At 40.2% G+C, this 19496-nt stretch overlaps 1 protein-coding gene across 3 annotated transcripts; it reads left to right on the top strand.

Annotated features, from left to right (window-relative positions):
- The first annotated feature begins 1081 nt into the window (after nucleotides 1-1081).
- Nucleotides 1082-12605, top strand: tlx2 (T cell leukemia homeobox 2). 3 transcript variants are annotated; one of them, XM_026330646.1, is made up of 4 exons: nucleotides 1082-2183; nucleotides 9018-9255; nucleotides 11777-11957; nucleotides 12485-12605. In XM_026330646.1, the coding sequence occupies exons 1-4, from the start codon at nucleotides 1667-1669 to the stop codon at nucleotides 12494-12496; spliced, it is 948 nt and encodes a 315-aa protein (XP_026186431.1). In that variant the 5' UTR covers nucleotides 1082-1666; the 3' UTR covers nucleotides 12497-12605. The 3 variants fall into 3 exon arrangements, with proteins under 3 accessions (XP_026186431.1, XP_026186429.1, XP_026186430.1); XM_026330644.1 differs by lacking the exon at nucleotides 12485-12605 and adding an exon at nucleotides 8053-8265 and having other exon boundaries at nucleotides 11777-11993; XM_026330645.1 differs by lacking the exon at nucleotides 12485-12605 and having other exon boundaries at nucleotides 11777-11993.
- Nucleotides 12606-19496: the final 6891 nt, after the last annotated feature.

Consider the following 19496-nt stretch of genomic DNA (forward strand, 5'->3'; position numbering starts at 1 on the left):
TCAGTGGATTTATGGCTTCATTGTGCGTAACGGTGCAACAGATTATTGCTTCAGCCCAGCTCACACACACATAAATCTAGTCCAGTATTTGTTGGATCCTTTAGGACACAGTGTGTTGATGCAACCTGCCTGTACAATGAAGAGGATCCCATCCAGACCCATTCTCCACTATAATCTGCATCTGTTCGTTTCGTCTTGTACTCGCTCAATGTCCCGTCATCCACATATTATATCTGAATTGTGTTACTGCTGAACTATGGGTCCATGTGCATATGTGGTTTGTATAATTGTACAGACCGTGAACACACGAAGAAAAGCTTTTGTTTCACTGCTGCCTTGAAGTGTTCACCCGCTGCCCCTAATCATGTCCAACAGCAGGAGCCTTCTCAGGTGGCACAGGGCTCCCAAACAAAAACAAGCTCAGATGGAGGCTTCTCGTGAGGCCTTGCCATGACAGCGCTGGCCCATAACGCCACATAGGCTGGACATGAATTACGTTTACAATAATAAAATCAGAAAGAAAAGAATAATAATAGAATAATGAAGGAAAAGTAGAAAAAAGATGTTTCTCTGTCCAGACTTTTTTGACACAAGGAGATTTCTTTCTCTGACTGACTCCAGTGTAGTGGCACTTCAGGGAATGGTTTAAATAAATGAGTGCCTTCCATTGCAGGTTGCCTTTGAAACCACACACTTTTGGTTTCAGGTCGAAAAGGGCAAATTAAACTTATGATCAAACTCAAAAGGTTTGACTTTTTTCTCAAATCCTAAAAATATAGTCAAGATTGAACGCGACACCGTTTGGAAACCGCTTGACCCGGGCCTCAGAACCAATAAAAGGCACAAAAACTCCCGATTAACACCAGAAACGCTGCAGAAAAATAACGAAAGCTGCGGCTTCTTTAAGACATCCGAGCAAAACAACTGTCCTACAGGGAGGAGGGAGGAAAGATGGGAGGTACAGAATGCAAGGGAAGGATGGGAGGGAGGTTTGGCTGCATGAGCGAATGGCAGCTTTTACGCAGAGGGTAGTCTCACCTGCTGAAACGCACTTCACCATTCAGCACAACAGAGCCGTCTTTCGCTCTCACCTCCAATTAATATCCAGCCTGTGAGGTCAGCACTTTGTTTTCGCTTCATCTCGTTTGTTTTGTTTTGTGTCCTGCTTTATTTTGATGCGAAGAGCTTGGGTATCCTACTGTGCCCTATGCGTATGGATCGTCTCTTCCACGGTAGGCGAACAAAGCGCATCAAGCTTCTCCAGAGAACTGCCTCCTCAAAATATCACGGATTTTTGTAAGTACTCGGGATAACAGTTTGTCCTCTTCGCTGGTTTTCTTGTTAGGCTGTCTTGTGTGTAGTTCACTGGGAAAGAAGACGTTAAAGATGGATACGCTGCTTCTTAGCCCGACGGATAGGCAGTTAATTTAGGGAACACTCGAGCCCACTGTTGGACAAAAATAATGGCAAGATTTTGGACATCGTTGGACACCTCGTTGGTTTCCTGGGAGTAGAAGAGGCTTGTGTCGATGCTTGACAACAAAAAACAACCCAGTACTGCAGCAAACATACAGACATTTCATTTATCAAAGCGTGAATTACTGTATGACAGAAATACATCCGCGCACTGACAAAATACACTGACCGACACATCACCGACCAAACTATGGAGCACACCGGGATCGAGGAGGTGAACCAGACGCACCAGCAGCAGCATGAACCTATCAGCTTCGGGATCGATCAGATCCTGAACAGCTCGGACCAGTCCAGCGGCTGCATGCTGCCCAACCGGACCGGCGACCCGGATTACGCGCTGGCCTCTAATGTCTACAGCAACGGGTACAATAGCGTGTACAACCCGGCCTGCTCCATGGCGGCGGCGGCGGGTCTAGCCGGCTCCTACAACGTCAACATGAACATGAACGTCAGTATGAACATGAACATGAACGTTAATGTGAATTCGGGCGGCGCCGGTGGGGTTATCCGGGTCCCTGCGCACAGACCCATGCCACCTCCGCCACCACCGCCCGCCGCTGCTGCACCGCATCCGCCCCCTTCGACGCATCCGCCAGGCATCGGACCCGGCATCCCCTCGGTTCCTGGGATGGGGATGGGGAATGCGGCAAACTTCACCTTCCCCTGGATGGAGAGCAGTAGGAGGTTTGCCAAGGACAGATTAACAGGTAACAAGAGTTTCCTCGTGATCCAACACCTGTAGGCTGATCAGGTTTTGTGTTAAAACAGATATAGGGCAGAGGATTTTAGACTCGACAGAGTACCTTCATGCATCTTCACCTGCATTCACACCCAAATTAATGAGTCCAAAGACTCCGGCACAGTGCACTAGTGTTGCAGTCTAGGTTCCACATGACCTTATAGGGGTGAGCTGTAGGGACTCTTCAGTGAAAACCAGGCCCTGAACGATGGCGTGTGCAGGCTAGACTGGGCCTGACAGTGCAGCTGATGATTTCATCTTTAGGTTGTAGTAATCTATAACGAATCGTACATGCACACACACACACACACACAGTCATTTTTATTATGCTGGAAGGGCAGTCTGATAAACGAGAGCAGAAATTGGCATGGACATGCTGATGAATCAGTATTGGACCATCACTCTCCATTTACTGCGGATGACGGATAACGACGTTCCCCCTTTTTCATGAGGATGAATTATTTTTTTTCTACTGCGAGCCAATTGAGAAATCAGGAAGATGAGTCATAATAATAACAACATATGGCAGGTCACAATTTATGCATCAGCATATATTAAAAGGCTATTATTGTAATAATAATAATAATAATAATTATTATTATTATTATTATTATTATTATGCTTTCACAGCATTTACTGCACATTGTCCACACAGGTATGGCCAATTTTATTCCAATTTTATTTCATTACGGAGGCCTATTGAGATGTGCTGCCTCTAAATAGTTTGATTACAATACATTTAATTTATATAATTTACATTGAGTCCACTATTAACACCTTAAAATTAAAGCTAACGTTGGTTCCCTCTCGCTGGACCTTTATTAAGGATTTGATTATTTCAGATGTGTCACTGCTCCGTGTTGTCTCTGTAAGCTTGTGAATTATTAGATCTTTTTGTAAATTTTATTTTTCATCTTTAGACTTTTTGTTTTCTATTGTGAAGAAGACAATAAAAACAAAAACATGGCCAATGATCACATTTGCTTAGACATTCACAGAATTTTTATGCGTAATTTTGGCATGAAATTAAAATAATCATATTTTCTTCCTAATAGTCATAAAAGAAGCGTTTACAGAGACATTTAATTAGATTTACATGGACATGTTTGTATAAATAACTTCAAATGAAGAGAGATGGTGTCTCCACAGTATGTAAGAGCCTAATATGTAATTTTAAAAACGCTTCCTGCAGCCTTTGAATGAAAGTATCAGTGTGGAGGCAGGGAACCAGACTTTGTATGCTATGCTCTTTCTGTTGTGTGGCTTATATTATTTTATGTGCTTTATTTCTGCCTCTTCCTTAGAGAGGGTGGGTGCGGGGGTGGGGGGTGTGGGTGGGGGTGCATCCACTGGTCTTTTTCTCATGAGCTCATCGTTATGAAGATGAAAATGAAGAACATCATGGATTTGCGCACTCTCACCCCCACCTCCCCACGCATTAAATATTCACTATTCTCTCTACCCGATTAATTATTAAATACAGGGCGACGATATGTCAACTGCAAAAAGATACAGTGTAAATAGGCTTATCAATTTTACTCATAGTCACCGAGGGCCCCTCGTTTAATTTCTCTCAGGTTTGTGTCGCTGTAATCATCTCGCAGCTTATATATTTCCACCGTATTGATCAACCAGAGATCAGCAGCAGCCACTGTAGCAGCACACACACACACACACACCACACAGACACACACACACACACACACACACACACACACTACCAGATTTAGCCTGCTCTGTTTCCTATAAAAGGCCGTAAATCAAATGGACTATCATCTATCCTGATGGGCAGAGAACCATTTTAAATGTTTCTCCCTGTTTCTTGTTTTTCTCTTCGCTTTCCAAGTTGAAACCGGAGGAGAAAAACGGCCCCGTGCAGCCTTAAACAGCCAAACATGCTGCCAAAGGCCCCCAGCTTTGGCAGCTGTGGGAGTTTTTTGTTTTTAGCAAAGATGTAAACTAAACCTGTTAAATTGCACAGTAGACTTCACTCATTTTTCACCCTGGCATGCGTCCTTATGGCCTCAGTTCGTGTTATAAATCCTCAGAAGTTATATCAGATTGACACAGAGGTTTAGGATTTGGAGTGTTCAAGGCTTCATTGAATTCATCACTACAAATATAGACTAGCGGATCCACGTTGATCACCAACTCACGCCTTCTTATTTATTTCATTTGATTTTTATTGTTTGATTCCAAATGTCACCGCGAAACTGAAAGTATCATCACCAGACGTTATTATTATTATTATCGTTGTTTTTATTACTAGTAGTAGCAGCAGCAGTTTGGTATTATCTTAGCTATCTTGTGTCGTTCTCAAAACATGTGACTTGATTTTACGCTTATTTTATTTTGAGTCTCTTTTAAAGCACGATCATGAAAAAGTAAAACATGGAAATGAATCTGTTGCTGCTATAAAACTGTCTATAATAGAACACCTTAATAATAATAATAATAATAATAATAATAATGATAATAGCTATTACTACTAATAATAATAGCTACTACTAATAATAACACTTCAGACCTGAACGCTTATAGCCTGCTGATAAATGTAATAAATTGAATCTAATGTGCAGCGTGTGTTTTACGACATAAGACAATAATCAGTTTATTTTTTTTACAACGACAATAATAATAATAATAATAAAAAATAATAGCGATAATAAGAATAATACTACTAATAATAATAACTAAGGTCAATGTGGCTCATTTGCCACCTTGACAATAAACAAAGCCACAGTACAACATGTGCAGCTCTACAGGCCACGCAGCTCCAATAAAAAACATAATTAAACCTTTTCTCCTCAGTAAATCTCTGTCCTGGCAGAAAATACGACTTTATTTCCGTGTTGAACCCGTTTCTGCCCTCGTGTTTGCAGCTGCCCTGATTCTCGCTGTGACAGAAAACGGTGTCCCTGCGTTTTGTCCCGTATAGTGTAATAAATAGCAATATATGTTCATGTTATATTTCAATATCCCCTTTAGAATCCTTCACGGATATATTTATTAGATTGCTACAAAGGTAATATCCGCAGTGGGGAAGGGAGCCGCTGTCACCGAGAAGTGTTATTAAGTATAAGTGGTTTTATTATGGGAAACATATTCTCCACGGTAGCATTTTATTTTTTGATATGCTTATGCTAAATTGTATTTCCCAGGCAGCAGATTCACTATTATAGCTCATTTTCTTTTTCATTTGACCGAGGTGAACAAAAAGTCAGATGATTTTTTTTGTTGTTGTTGTTGTTTTTCTTTATTGTATTTTTTATAGGAACCATTTCCTCTTTTTTTTTAAAATATAATAAATGCATGTGGTTCAGTTTGTACAACCTGTCTTCAACCTATTTTCCACAGCTTCTACACACATGCTATAATAACTGTTAAGCAATTAATAATTAGCAAAAACCATTCAACAGTGTAGTAACAGGCCTATTTAATAATTGTATTTGCTGCCTTTAATTTTCTGTATTTTTATTTGCAGTCTAAACATATTTCATAATACAAGAAATGTGATTTTTTTTTTCCCCATATGCCCTGAATCCTCCTGCAGCTATTTTTTTTTTTCACCTACAACACTCTAGTGCCTTGCTGTTTTATAGTGACAGGTACCTAAAATTATTGGACACTAAAGACACACACAAAACACAGTGAACACATGCGAATTTCACAGGCACAAGAATATTGGACTTTCATGAATTATAATCATAATGTTGTTCTTTTGATTTATGACTGATGAGCAGGGGCAGTTCACTTCGATGCTGGTCTAAAATCATCCTTGTTTTCTACGTAGATCAGTTAAAGTTAAGAAAAATCTGTTGTATTTTATTCTGAAATAGTCTCCTTCAGTGAAAACATTAAGCCTGAGTCATGCAGTAATCCAGAGTATCACTCTATAATATATTTATCAGCATTTTGCACAGCGTATAGGGTGAAGTCCTGCTGCAGTTGGCCGGACCGCAGGCTCCTCATGTTGGGTTTCCTCTGAACGTGCCTGTATGTGCCTGGTCCATTACTTAACCCACAGATGGCCTGAAATAGCCAACTAATGCAGGATTATTCAGCCAGACCTGCTGCTGGGAGCAACAACAGGCCTGCTCGATGGGAGGCTACGCGTTATTTAAGGCAACAAGAAACAACCTAAAAGAAACAACTAGGTTTAAATGTATGTATCATAAAAAGAGGAATCACAGAAGAATCTGAATAGGAATCACAAGGGGTTAAAAACACACCATGCAGTGCATTTAGGTCCCCAGACATTCACTAGTAAGAGCCACAGAGGTGCTCACAGTGGACTCTAGGAATATTATAGAGACAACATGGGAATTTTGTCACTATAAAGTCATGATTAAATACCACAGATGCCTGTCTAAGTCCCAAAAGGAAAATTAAAGGGATACAATTACCATTTTTACTATTACTGAGCATCAGAGCAACGCATAATGTGAAACCTGGTAATAATGTGATAAGAATATTACCAGAGGAGATTAAAAATAATAACTAGAAGAAGAAGAGAAATAGACATGGTCACCATAAATCCAGCAGCAAAGACAATAAAATATAGTCAGTTTTTATGTCAAGCACTAAATTAGTGTTTTCTAATTCACGCTCAGGTAATGTTAACTTTATATGACCTGATGTAACGGCACGTTGCAGCTATTCATCTTTCCTTTACAAATCATTTGCTCCTGTGCTCCTCAATTTGCCACTCGTGTTCAGCACCGTCAGGGGATGGAAACGACTGCCTCGCTCATCTTCGCTTCATGTTCCATTTTCCATCCAAATTGTCATTGTCTGTGTCGCAAATGAATTTTCAGGTTGCTGAAACTCTGAGAGCAGCAGTAGCACGAGGTCCTCTGGGGACACCTATGCAGATGTTTTCATATTCATTTTGGCTCCTGGTGAGCGTTTCTGACAAACCAAAACAAATAAACAGCCTGTAAGACAGCGAGCACAACAGCTTGCTGGGGAGGCATGACACAAAAATACAGAGAGCGAGGGAGAGAAGAAGACAGAAAGGGTTTTTTTTTTTTTTTCCTGTTGTTGATTTCCATTCAGTTTCAAAATGAGAATGTGGCTTGGGAGTGGATCTATGGCCAAAAACGATCTTATTACATTTATTGATCTTCTGTTTACCCATGGCTGACAAAATAGACAGGATTCATAGATATTTTATGATGCAGAAGATAAGTTGTTATTAATACTCAGTTATAGTGAACTACCACCAGGCACTGATGCAAACGCTAAGGAGGAAAACACAATGCAGTGACTGTGTTCAATTTTTATTTTTGAAAAGGCACAATGACCAAAATGAAATGGAACAGCCCAGTCACTATATATACATATCATTTATCAGGACACTCTGTGCAAATGCTGAATAGGTTTGATTGGTCTGATGGCAAAAAAAAAAATACAACAAAATTCACACAGATTTCATCTCAACAATTGTACTTAAAGCCTGAGAATACTATGTTATTTACATAAACACTGTTTGAGGCAGGTGCAGTTAGTAAAGTGTTTATTAAAGCGTAGTTTGACCATCCTCGCTCAGGGGACAGCCCTTTAGTGCCTGTTTCTGATTCGATGATCAGTAACACCAGTTATTTTTGTGCTAGTTGTCACTTATTTGATATTATATTTTAATGCTATATCTAATTTTGAAGCGAAACCTTTCCAAATGTTAATTTAAGAGACTAGCAGCAAATGACATTAAAGTAGACTCTGTTCATCATGCAGGCCTCCTTCATGTGATTAGCTGCTATGCTGCGGTGCCCGCCTGGCGGCAGCTGCTGCTGTGCTCCAGATGTGGGACCTCACTGTGTCTCCCTTTCCTTTAGGGGAGCAGGCAGAGGAGAGTCGGGCAGGAGAGGCCACAGGGGGGCCGGGGGCCACCGGGTCCCTCTGTCCTCTCCCCAAGGGAGACATCGGCAGGGTCCCTGTCTGGAGCACTGTGGAGACATTAGCCAAATGCTATTACCCCGAGCTCGCTCACCTGCGAGACGGCAATGGCCTCCTAGCAGACTATCCTTTCCCAAAGGGCTCTTGCCCAGGTGAGTCACCCCCTACCAAAGCCTTGCACACCACACCTGTTTTTATCACAGTGAATTTTAAGGACATCCTTCTTGTAGGCAACTTAAATACTAAATGGTTTTTATCGTTATCTGTGAAAATGTCAAAATTACAGCTAAAGCAAAAATCTAAATCTTGGATTATGTTCATATTTGTACTGAGGGAAAGTTATTACTGGCTGCAATCAATACTTGCTTTGAAATGGTAGAACTGATGCTGCATATATGCAGTTTCTGAATTTCCCTCTATGACTTTTCCTTTGACTTCTTGTAAAATTCTTTGTGCATTATGATTTTCCAGGTCTAGCATGGGAATTATAGTTGTAATTACATTTATCTTCTTCGCTTCTGGGCCTTATCTTACATTCCCTAAACACACTGACTCCAGAGTTAAAACAAAATGAACAACAGTTTTATCTAACCAAGAATTGGAAAACAAAATTATGTTAATAACATGAGTGTATACAAACAAAACCTCAGGGGAAATTACTTTGCTCTTCAGAAGCAGATCATTCCAGTTTAGAAATTGAAATAACTGCTTGCACTAATGGACATTAATCTTGAACACTTAAAGTCCAAATATCTCAGTTACTTACAATAACCATATTGCTAATGCTAACATCAACTGCTTTCAGGAACGATCTGCATGATGTTCAAAGCTACAATCCACCAACGAAATAGTTTAAAACCATCAAACACAGTCTTAAATCATCTGTTTTTCTGTTTCTCTCCAGCTGCCCTCTCGCCTTTCTCTGTGACCCGCCGTATTGGCCACCCGTACCAGAACCGGACGCCACCCAAGAGGAAAAAGCCTCGCACCTCCTTCAGCAGGGTGCAGATTTGCGAGCTGGAGAAACGATTTCATCGGCAGAAGTATCTGGCCTCGGCCGAGCGCGCCACCTTGGCCAAGGCTTTGAAGATGACGGATGCACAAGTCAAGACATGGTTTCAGAACAGACGGACAAAATGGCGGTAAGATTCCTGCAGGTTGCACAGTCACTTTGAGTGTGATTTGGTGCAGATCACTGTCCTTTAGAGTAAAGAAGAGTAAAGCAAAAGCATCATAATTCTCACTTTTATGTGCCATATATTCTTTATTTTCTCTCCCTCATGATCGACTTAAAGCAAAGAGGCTGTGGTGGATTTTTCTGGAAGTGTTTGTCTTCGTGAGAGCCCAACATTCACTCAGAAGAGCCACTCCTTCCAATTTTCCCCTCCCCATAAATCGACAGTAGTGAATCCATCTTTGTTTTGCTGTTTGATCCAAAATGCTCACTGGTGTTTTACTTTAAACACAAGTAAAATTGCCCGCACTTGAAGCGTCTGAGACGTTGTACAACACAACACCTATTTTGCTTAGCTTAGCTGCCAGTCGAGGCCAGTTCACTTGACCAAGCACAATTACTCCTGAAAGGCCTTTTAGAAAGTTGCTGTCCGAAGCAATACTAAAACACTCACAGGAGGGATTGACTGCCAAGTCCATAGACAGAAAAACACACACACGCACACACTCTCCTTCACTTGATTTTAACTGTTGTTTATAGCCATTTGGAAGTAAATGAGTAGGAAATCAAATTATGATGCCCTGCCCTTAGTTAAAGGTACAGGATGTGTGTTTCAAAACCATATTACAAACTTGATATATTACATATTTCTTAAATGACCTTAAGGGTTTTATGGTTTAAATGAGCCTGAAGATTTTTAAAATTAGTTTTGCATTTAAAACACACAGAAGACACTTATATTTTTATTTGGCTTATTTTAACATTTCTGAGTTAGTCCTATATTGTACTGTCTTATTTGTCCAACGAAAAATATCATTTTGCCACCTGTAGCACCACATAACATCTGCATAAAACAAACTAGGGCATATTTTACAAATAGCAATGTAATAAAAATAAATTTCTTCTTCTTCAAAAAAAAGAAACATCACCAAACCGAATCCGAGAGTGAACGACAAGTAAAAGTAACGAGGGAATAGGCTTAAGTTGTTTTTCTGATTTCCTGGTTTTGCTGAGATTTATGCCATTTCCCTGTGGTGTGCACCTGATCGTATGAGCATGAGGGATGTCTTTGCGTGACAACTACGCTAGTAACAAGAAGATGATCAAATCAGCAGGCAGTGAATCAGGTTATGATAATGCTGTTAACAATAATGTGTGGCTAATGGATGGAGGTTGGAGGTTGGTGTGCATGAAAGAGTGTTTTAGAGGCGTGTTCCCGCCTCTTATTCCTACCTGCCATTTGTATTTTGTTGTTGATTATGACAGCAATCGTTTGTTTATTATAGGTTCTGTCATAGGTGACGGCACCGTCATTTCAGATCCTAATGAATTCTTCATTGTGTCGTATTCTGTAACGTTGATAAGGACTGCTGAGAACATTTCTTGGCACACACCCAGGGGAATTTGTCCTAATTACCATGTCAGGAGAATCGATTTGAAACTTCAGTAGACGAGAATATTGATAAACAAAAGCAGCATTTACTCTGAATCACAGCAGGAGCACTTCTCAAATCCTTGTTCTTTTCTCTCCTGCGTTTATCGTCTTCTTCCTTATTTCAACTTGTAAGCATGGAGTCTCTTAGTATGCTGATCAGTAAAAATTCACCGGTGCTTCTTTTTGCTTTACATACACACTTTAATTGTTCCCACTGCACGGACAAATCATTGTAACGACACTGTTTCCATCAAAAGGCACATCTCAGCTACTTTTCAACACAGCAGATGTTGATTTTGACACATGATGACACGAAATGCCGGGTGCATGTTCCTGATAACGTATTCTGTGCTAAAAGAAAAGAAAAGAAAAACAGATGTAGGTTTTTATCTTGAGGCAGAAAAAGTATCCTTCGCCCTCCCCCTCTGTCATGTTGTTCACCAACACCTGCCACTCATCTTGATCAGCTGCCATGTAGCCTGAAGCTGAAGAACCTGGCACAGGTGCTGAATAAACATGGAGGAAAATCAGTTTGCAAATGGTTTCATTTACACATTTTCTAAGACATGTAACGTAAGACATGTTTCTTGCTTCCTTTATTGCTATGAGTTCGGTTTTCAGTGTCTGTTTCTTCCATTGACAGACATGAAAAAAAGCCTCAGTATCATAAACATGACTGACAATCCAGTTTCAGGCTGGTGCCCCAGTTTTTATATGAATTGTTTGCATTTTGCAGAAATATATGAAACGTAAGTTTGTCTAACAGACATGTTGCTTTACTATGTGTCAAAATCTCAATCCTCACAGTTATTCTGGCGGCCCTGTGGGGAGTTGTACCTCAGGTTGGGAACCACTAGCTAAACTTAAATTATATTCTGCCTATTTGAAACATAGTGCTTCTTTATCCGAATATGGTAGAAACATTGTCAATAGTGCTGTGTGTATGTGGCATTAATCAATTTTGTTGTTGTGTTGTGTACATGGTTCCATAAAATAAATATCATCCCGGTCTTAAATTCTCCTCTGCTCCGTTTTGTCTCCTCCATCGACCCAGGAGACAGACTGCAGAGGAGAGAGAGGCCGAGAGGCAGCAGGCCAACCGGCTGATGCTGCAGCTTCAGCAGGAAGCTTTCCAGAAGACGTTGAGCCAGCCTCTGCAGCCAGACCCGCTCTGCCTACACAACTCCTCCCTATACGCCCTGCAGAACCTGCAGCCCTGGGCAGAAGACAATAAGGTGACCTCCGTCACCTCCGTGGCATCTGTAGTGTGAGCATTGTGTGTGTATGTGTGTGTGTGTGTGTGTGTGTGGGTGGGTGGATGTGTAGCTGACAGACAGGGAGGGACAGAGGGAGGGATGAAGCTGAGAATGGAATATGTTTATCAAAGAGTCATCAGTGTGAATGGGCAGAAGGGAGGAATCTCTGCAGTCTATTTCTGACGTGTATGGCGTTCAAAAACGCAGCACCATTATGAGACAGGAAAATGATGCTTGCTTTGGAAAAAAAAATATTGAATGGACATTGTGCTTCCTCACTCATTGATCGTTACCAGCAACATGTTGGAGGAGCATATGTAGAGAGACAGACAGCTATCTGTTACTGCCAAGTCCTACAAAACACTGTATGCGGACTTCACAGCAGAGGGGCCGCACTGACATTGTTGTTTTTCCAAATTAAGAAAGTCTACAAATGTTATCTTAAATATCTAAAGTATGCTGAGTCGATTTTTCTGCCTTACACCAAGTTTCCGCTTTCCCTTCAGCTGTCGGTCTAAAAGAGAAGAGGGCACTTTATCCTTAAGTGCCAGGAAACAAATGGACACCTCTGTACATGCCCAACTATCAAGACTGTCCCCTCTTTTGCCTCTGGATTCCTCATGAGGCAGCAGAGACTTTCAGCCGAAAATGGCAAAAAAAGACCTCCTGTTTTTCGCTTTTGACTTTGTACAATGTAGTAAATGCATGTTTCAAGCCTTTTCTGTGTGCACTCGGAAGTACCATTGAAGTCAGCTGCTGTCGCGGTGGAGCTCCTCCCCGACCGCTGTGCTCCAGTGGTAGTGGATTGGTGGATCTCCTGATAACAGATTTCTCATTATGTTCAATTTAAAGGTGTTTTATATTAAATGATATTGTGACTTTTTGAAAGATGACAAATCATTTTTTCTTGCCTCTTTTTGTCTCATTGTTTTGTTACACACTGTCTGTTAGTCATTTGTCCCCATCAAAACCATGCAATAATATTTTATGATTTTCCAGAGGTACTTAACCTCATGGGAAACACATTAAAGTTTCAAACCACCCAAAGGTAAGATGCCATCAGGTTGTATCAGTAGGACAGTGCAATACCGTCTTTATCCATAAAAACTGATGACTACAGCTCCCGTGTGTGAATGTGAAGCAGGGCGTTGCCGAAAAACAGCAAGCGTGCTCAGCAAAACCCTCCCTGGATAAATAAAGATTTGAAAACTGATGCCAGCTCAAATTTGAATGAGTGTACGAGAGAAGGTACAAGCTGTGCAGCTGCCAAGTGAACATTTTAAATGTGGCAGACTGGGTTTTGTTTATTTTATTGTTTTCTTTTATTCCAGTGATTTAATGAAAGATTTATTTATTAAAGATTTATTCAGTGGTTGGAGCAGAAGATTTAACAGCAACATAAAGGACATACTGTCAGAAGCACAGGACACAAGATAGAAAGTGCTGGATTGCTTTCTTAAGAACGTGTGAAAAGCAATATTTGCAAGAGTGAGGTGATCCGTCACAGTTAGCACGAAGCTGTTTGATCAGTTGCTGTAATTTGTGTCAGCACTGAATCTCAAAAGCTTCAGGAGCATTAGAAATCTGAGTTTCCTGTGTTTGGGATTAATGTGTTTTTAAAAAAATCAAAGTAAATGCTCAGAAAAAATGTAAACTAAGTGTACACAACTATAATCCTAACTGGAACCAGCCTTATCTCTATTTTTAAAAAATCCTTCTTGGGATGTTTGCTGGAAAACCATTTTTGGTATTTGCTTGCATTGTTTTAGGTGAATCATGGCCACCTAGACACCAGACAGTCGTAAACATTGGTTATCAACATATCCACTCTATCTTGCAAATGCTCATCACCCGAGTCATAACAAAAACGACCCATTTGGAAGCACAGTAAACACATCATTCAGGTTCCTTGCTTGTAAATGGGCCCTCAGTACCAAGAACGCAACGGGAAATGCGCCTTGCTGCGCCCCACCTCCTCTCATCAACAGAGTCACTCCTGTTCTATGGACTGTGAGCATATCAGTGGCCTCTTGTTTATTTTGGCTGTGCCTGCTACTGTCAAATACCTATCTCACCTTTATGACAGACCTGTGTTTCGCAAACTCCAAGGTAAACATGTTGTGCCCTTCACAAACCTCCAATCCTTTACTCAGAGCAGGTTGATGATGTGGTTCAAAACAGCTGTCTGCAACTGCATCCATCCCCAACCAGCCTGTGTTTTCTCTAAAACATAGCGCCTATGTTTAATCAGTTTTAAGGGCATCTTGCCTGGTTGGGATCCTGTCAATAACAGGCAGTTCTCCAGGTGACGCCTCCTCAACCCCCATTTCCTCCTCGCCCTGCTGCTTTCATCTCTCTGTCTCAGATGCCTGGAAGACGTGACTTGGCCCGTTGTAGAAAAATTCCTCCCTTTACTGTTTTCCAAACCATGTATTGTGTTTTGCTACAGGTGCTTAAAGATTTTTTTCTCCTCTCTTGTCATGGCTGTGGAGTTTTTCTCTCTCACCCCCTCTCTGTTGCTGCCAAAGAGCCCTGTCCTTATCCAATAAAATGTCACCACACAAGATGAACAAGAGCAAGAGGCTCAGGCTGTATCAGACTTCCTATCAAGGACTTTGTTTTGAACAGAGGCAGCAGAAACTATTCACCACATACGCTGTGTTGTCCTCTGCGTCACGCTCTGTCTGCTCCCGTCAGTTGTTTCCATTCTTGAGAAATGCAGTAAACATTTAAGTCATTATCAGGCAGCTGTTGTACCTTCAGTGATCCACTGAGCTGAAGGTTTGGAAACACACACTGACAGAAAATTTGGAAATCCTCCAGCATGCTGCATGGACACTTTGGAGCATTATACACTGATAATACAGACTGACTGAATTTATTCAGACAATAAAATACTGATATTCATCTGTCAGGTAGCAGTAACTACCATTTTCAATACAATTTTTTTTTTTTTTTTGCAAACACACAAAATTTCCAGCACAAACATTTGATAAACTTTAGCATCAACTATAATTTTCTTCTGTTAGATCTTGTTTTACACTTTTTCAGTTTCTAAAAATAAATGATTTAGTGTTAAAAGCAGCTTACTGAAGTATATGAAGAACTGTAATTGCTCAGCAAGATAAACAAATCTGTGATCATGCCCATAAAATAGCGTCATAAGTCAAGTTCAGTCAGTCTGTCCTAATATAGAGTATGTTCAGGCTTCAGTGTGTCTGTTTAGGTGACACATTTATTACTCTATTCAAAGCTAAACATAAGAATAAAAGTGTTTACATAAAGATTAGCTAATATCTGTAGCACATCCACAAAAGGTTGTACTGCACATGACTCATTGGATTCTAAGCGTTTTCTTTACATGATACGAGATGTAATAATCCCAGTGTGCAGATCTAGGAACTATGTTGAGGCTATGCAGCTGCTGTAGCCAGAAGATTTCGCACTGCCAAGATCTATTAGATCACTGCTAATGTGCTGACATGTGAGTCTTTGTTGACGGAAGGCTTTTATGCTTGTTGACTTTAAAATATACTGCTATGGCCCGTTAGTTTCAGTTACTTAGAAAACAAAGAGTGCATATTTCAGGAAATCTGTTGCAGACAGATAAAACTACATTTTAGATAAATGCACTTATATAAAAATAGGCTTTAATTATGATGTGCAGTGATCTGTACAGGTTCCCACTGAGGTTTGGTCAAGTGTGCAGTATTCTTGCAATACATATTCATTAACAGGTTTTTACATGTGAGTGAAACCAGAGTTGTGAAATAGTTGATGTTGGACCGGATGAAAATAAACAAGTTTTGTTCTGCCAGATACATTTATTGTCTGAAATTGTTTCAGCTCTTTTGAAAAGTATGAACCACACTTTTTAGCCAGGTATTCAATCAGTAAAAGAAAAACACGTTACATCATGAGCATTTCACAACAGGCATTTATTTTCAGGCTATGCACTGATCACCAACATTGGTAATGATTCAGAGCCACAGTGCTCTGGTGGCGGATGCAGTGACCCCATATTATTTGATTTGGTTAATTGGTCTGTATTATGGCTGAGCAAACAAATATCGTCCTGTGGCTTCTTTTAATTTAACTTTCTGAGTGCAGACTGTTTCAAATGATGCTGACTGGTCCAACCAAACAAATGGACATTTTTGTTTTTGACTAAACATCAATGAACAAATCTAATTGACCAGAGTTCATTTGAACCTGTCCATCCAAATTTAATTGTACTTCTATAAATAATTTCAAATTAAACTTCTCAATAGAGATTTAGCAGTCTATAAATATATCCTCATTAGGGAACTTCAAAGGTGCATTAACTAAAATTTTACGCACAGTCTGATAAATCACATGAAAATGGGCAAGAGCTTGGTGTCTTTCATGACAGTTCATGACACTCTCCTACCTACAGCCCTTCTGCTGTTATTCCAGCTTCTCTACCCTGTGTTGTCAAAGTACGGTCCATAAATCAGCCCCACCTGCCACCTAGCCAAAGTGTTTTAGAAAACACAAGTACTTATTTCCAACATCCAGCCAAGGAGGTGCTCTCTGCAGCTAAAAGTCAATTGGCATGTGAAAACAGAGTGAGTGGGACAAAGAAAGGGTAAACACTTAAAACAGCCCACAGACTCACATTTGATAGAGATGTGGGGTCCCCCTTTTGGATGTGTTAGTAGGCTATCTGAAGGTAAAGACTTTCTTTTGGTAACATTAGCAAACTAGCATATTATGATTTTACCTTTGCATTGAATTAATTTAGCTGTTAATTTGGGAGTAATTCAAGCTTTGTGTCACATTTGCAGAAACCAGAGCTTTCTACTGGATTGGCGAATTTAATTTTAGCTCCACTGTAGCTAAACTGTCAACCTCATCACTTGACATTGTGTCTGTGCAATGCTGCTATAGATCTGGGACTCATTAGTCAGCTAATACTGGCTTTGGACTGGAGGCTGCATTTTGTACAGTTTCAACCAGGCCTCCATAGGTCAGGTTGTAGCTTCAGGAACCAGGACGGGATGGGGTGGTAAAGAGTTGTAAGTGTGTGGTTTATGGCGCGAGTTTGAGTTTCACTAGAACTTGGAGGTGGGTGAAAAAAAGTTGATTGAGTACCTTTAACAAAATATTCCTTAAGGACTGAAGCGTTTTTTTTTTTTAGATCAGTTTGATGTGATGATTATCAAACAACTGTTGGTTTCTGTGGCAGGAAAATCCAGGAGCATGGAGTCACTTCGATCTGAGTCAACTGAAGAACGAAGTTCTCTTTCTGACAGCATGACAGAGACCTCTCAGTGAACTGAAGACGTTTTCATGACTCTCTCTCTCTTTCAGTTACACGCATGGATGCATACTCACATATGCATATGTGCATGTGCAGTAATACAGCTGTATGGTGATATGTATCTATGTCTGTGTACATAGAGTCAATAAGCAAGTGTGCACATGCACAAAAAGCAGAAGTGAGTAGGTAGAATCTGAGCAAGGCCTGAAAGTGGTGTGGCAATAATGAAAAGCTGTTTTAAATTGATGAAGAGAGTGAGTTTTATGGTCATTTTAGTGGTAAAACGATTGTTGATTGATTCCAGTGTATCTGGAAACAAATATCTAAAATCTTGATAAAGAATATAAAAAGTGAATGCTAAAGTAATTATAAACAAACCTCAGTTATCCCTGCAAATTTAGGAATCTTTACTAAAGTCCAAAACAAATGTTTTCAATGAGTCCACGTGCATCAGCATCATATCAGTCGTGAGAATGGATCTGGGGACGTGTCCTGGCAGCCTGTGACACATTAAAGCCTTCTCAGGCTTTCAGGCATGCATGAAGACAACTCATTCCTTCTGGGTCATACTGGTATTGCGGCTCAGTGACTCAACATCTGCTCAATACGGGCCAGCTTCTGACATCCTATGAGGAATGTATTAAGATAGGAAAGCAACTTGCTGGCTGTTTCACAGATTTTTCAGACAGCATATGATTTCTGATTTCAAGTAGGATGAGCTGCTGAAAAATGTTGTCAATGCTGAACTGAAGCTGCTGATGTGACGCGGTGGGTAAGTAGACTATCCGGCTGCCTGCTGAGCAAAACATCTCTATGGGCTCCAGGACTGGTGCTCTGTTACTGAGAATGAGATGCTGAATCACAAGTGTAAAAAATAAATAATTAAAAGCACTGGTACATGAGAGTTTGCATGTTTCCCTGTGCCTGCATGGGTTGTCTCTGGTTTCCTCCCAGAGTCCAAACACATGCAGGTTGGGATTAGGCTAATTGGTGACTCTTAATTGCTCATAAGTGTAAATGTGAGTGTGTGTTTGTCTGTTTCTATGTGTCACGGTCTGTGATAAACTGGTGATCTGTCCAAGGTGGACCCACATCTCTCCCAGTGTCAGCTGGGATTGGCTCTAGTACCCCATGATGCATAATTGGCCTAAGTGATATGGATGGATGGATGGAATTGGTTTTTACAGTTAATCATCTGAATTATACCATATATTAATACTCATCTTCAACCTAAAGATCATACAACATAAAAAACAACAAATCAAAAAGCAGGTGTGCACGTCATGTCCCTAGCTTTCTTCCTAAAATAAACACTTCCATGGATGAAATTATTCTGTGTAGAATTTGAAAAGCTTCATACTAGATTAATTTCTCCTGTAATAGCTGAGCCTGCAATGACTCTCCATTTTATTATCAATATTTTTAACAACCACAGAAGACTCTTCAAAGGCTACAACTGCCCCCAGAGCTGAACTTTTAATATCACTGACCAAAGGCCTCTTTTATTTAGTCCAAACAGCACAGTAAGTAATGGACGTAAGGGAGAATATCCCAATCTTAATATAAAAGCTGTAATGCTTATTTGAGGAACCCATTATAGTGCATGAAATATGAAGACAAACAAATATATAAAATCCTTGCAGCTATTCAGTAAAGTGATGAAGGGCAGCAAAGAATGTCTATATGCACTTCACTTATTACATGTACCCATGCATAATACATTCATTGTGTATGTATTATAAAACTCAGAATTAGACTCCTTTGCAGTTAAAAGGCAGCACCCTGTCACAGCTACTTTCCAGCTGTAGCTGTGACTAATAAGCAAACATGGGAACATGAGCATATTATCAATGTTTTCATCTTGTTGTCTGTCTTAATAAGTGTTTTCCTTGCACATTGTATGTTTTGTGATCATGCATTGCAGCAAACTATCATGTGTAATAATATGATATTTGTGGGTATGTTTGTATTGTATTGTTTTTGCATATATGCCTTGTAGTAAATTTATTGATTTTTCTTTATTGCTTTTCTCTGTTACTAACATTGTTTGTACTGCTGAGCAGTGACCATGGTTTCTGTCAATAAATTAAGAAAATAAAAGTAATTATTGATCTAACACAATGCATTGACGTACAATACTGTACAACAGTCTAGGAACCTTAAATTTTTACCTATCACATAATGCCACCAAGGAAGCAACTGATTGATCTCAAATTCATTCTGCAGCACAAATC

The sequence above is a fragment of the Mastacembelus armatus genome, chromosome 10 (genome assembly GCF_900324485.2).
Source record: "Mastacembelus armatus chromosome 10, fMasArm1.2, whole genome shotgun sequence".
Taxonomy (NCBI): Eukaryota; Metazoa; Chordata; class Actinopteri; order Synbranchiformes; family Mastacembelidae; genus Mastacembelus; species Mastacembelus armatus.

Excerpts from the sequence above, each read along its gene's own strand:
- tlx2 (XM_026330644.1), top strand. The coding sequence starts at position 1,667 with ATGGAGCACACCGGGATCGAGGAGGTGAACCAGACGCACCAGCAGCAG. Across the intron at positions 2,184-8,052 it reads TGCCAAGGACAGATTAACAG|GGGAGCAGGCAGAGGAGAGT; the intron begins GTAACAAGAGTT and ends CCTTTCCTTTAG. Across the intron at positions 9,256-11,776 it reads AACAGACGGACAAAATGGCG|GAGACAGACTGCAGAGGAGA; the intron begins GTAAGATTCCTG and ends CCATCGACCCAG.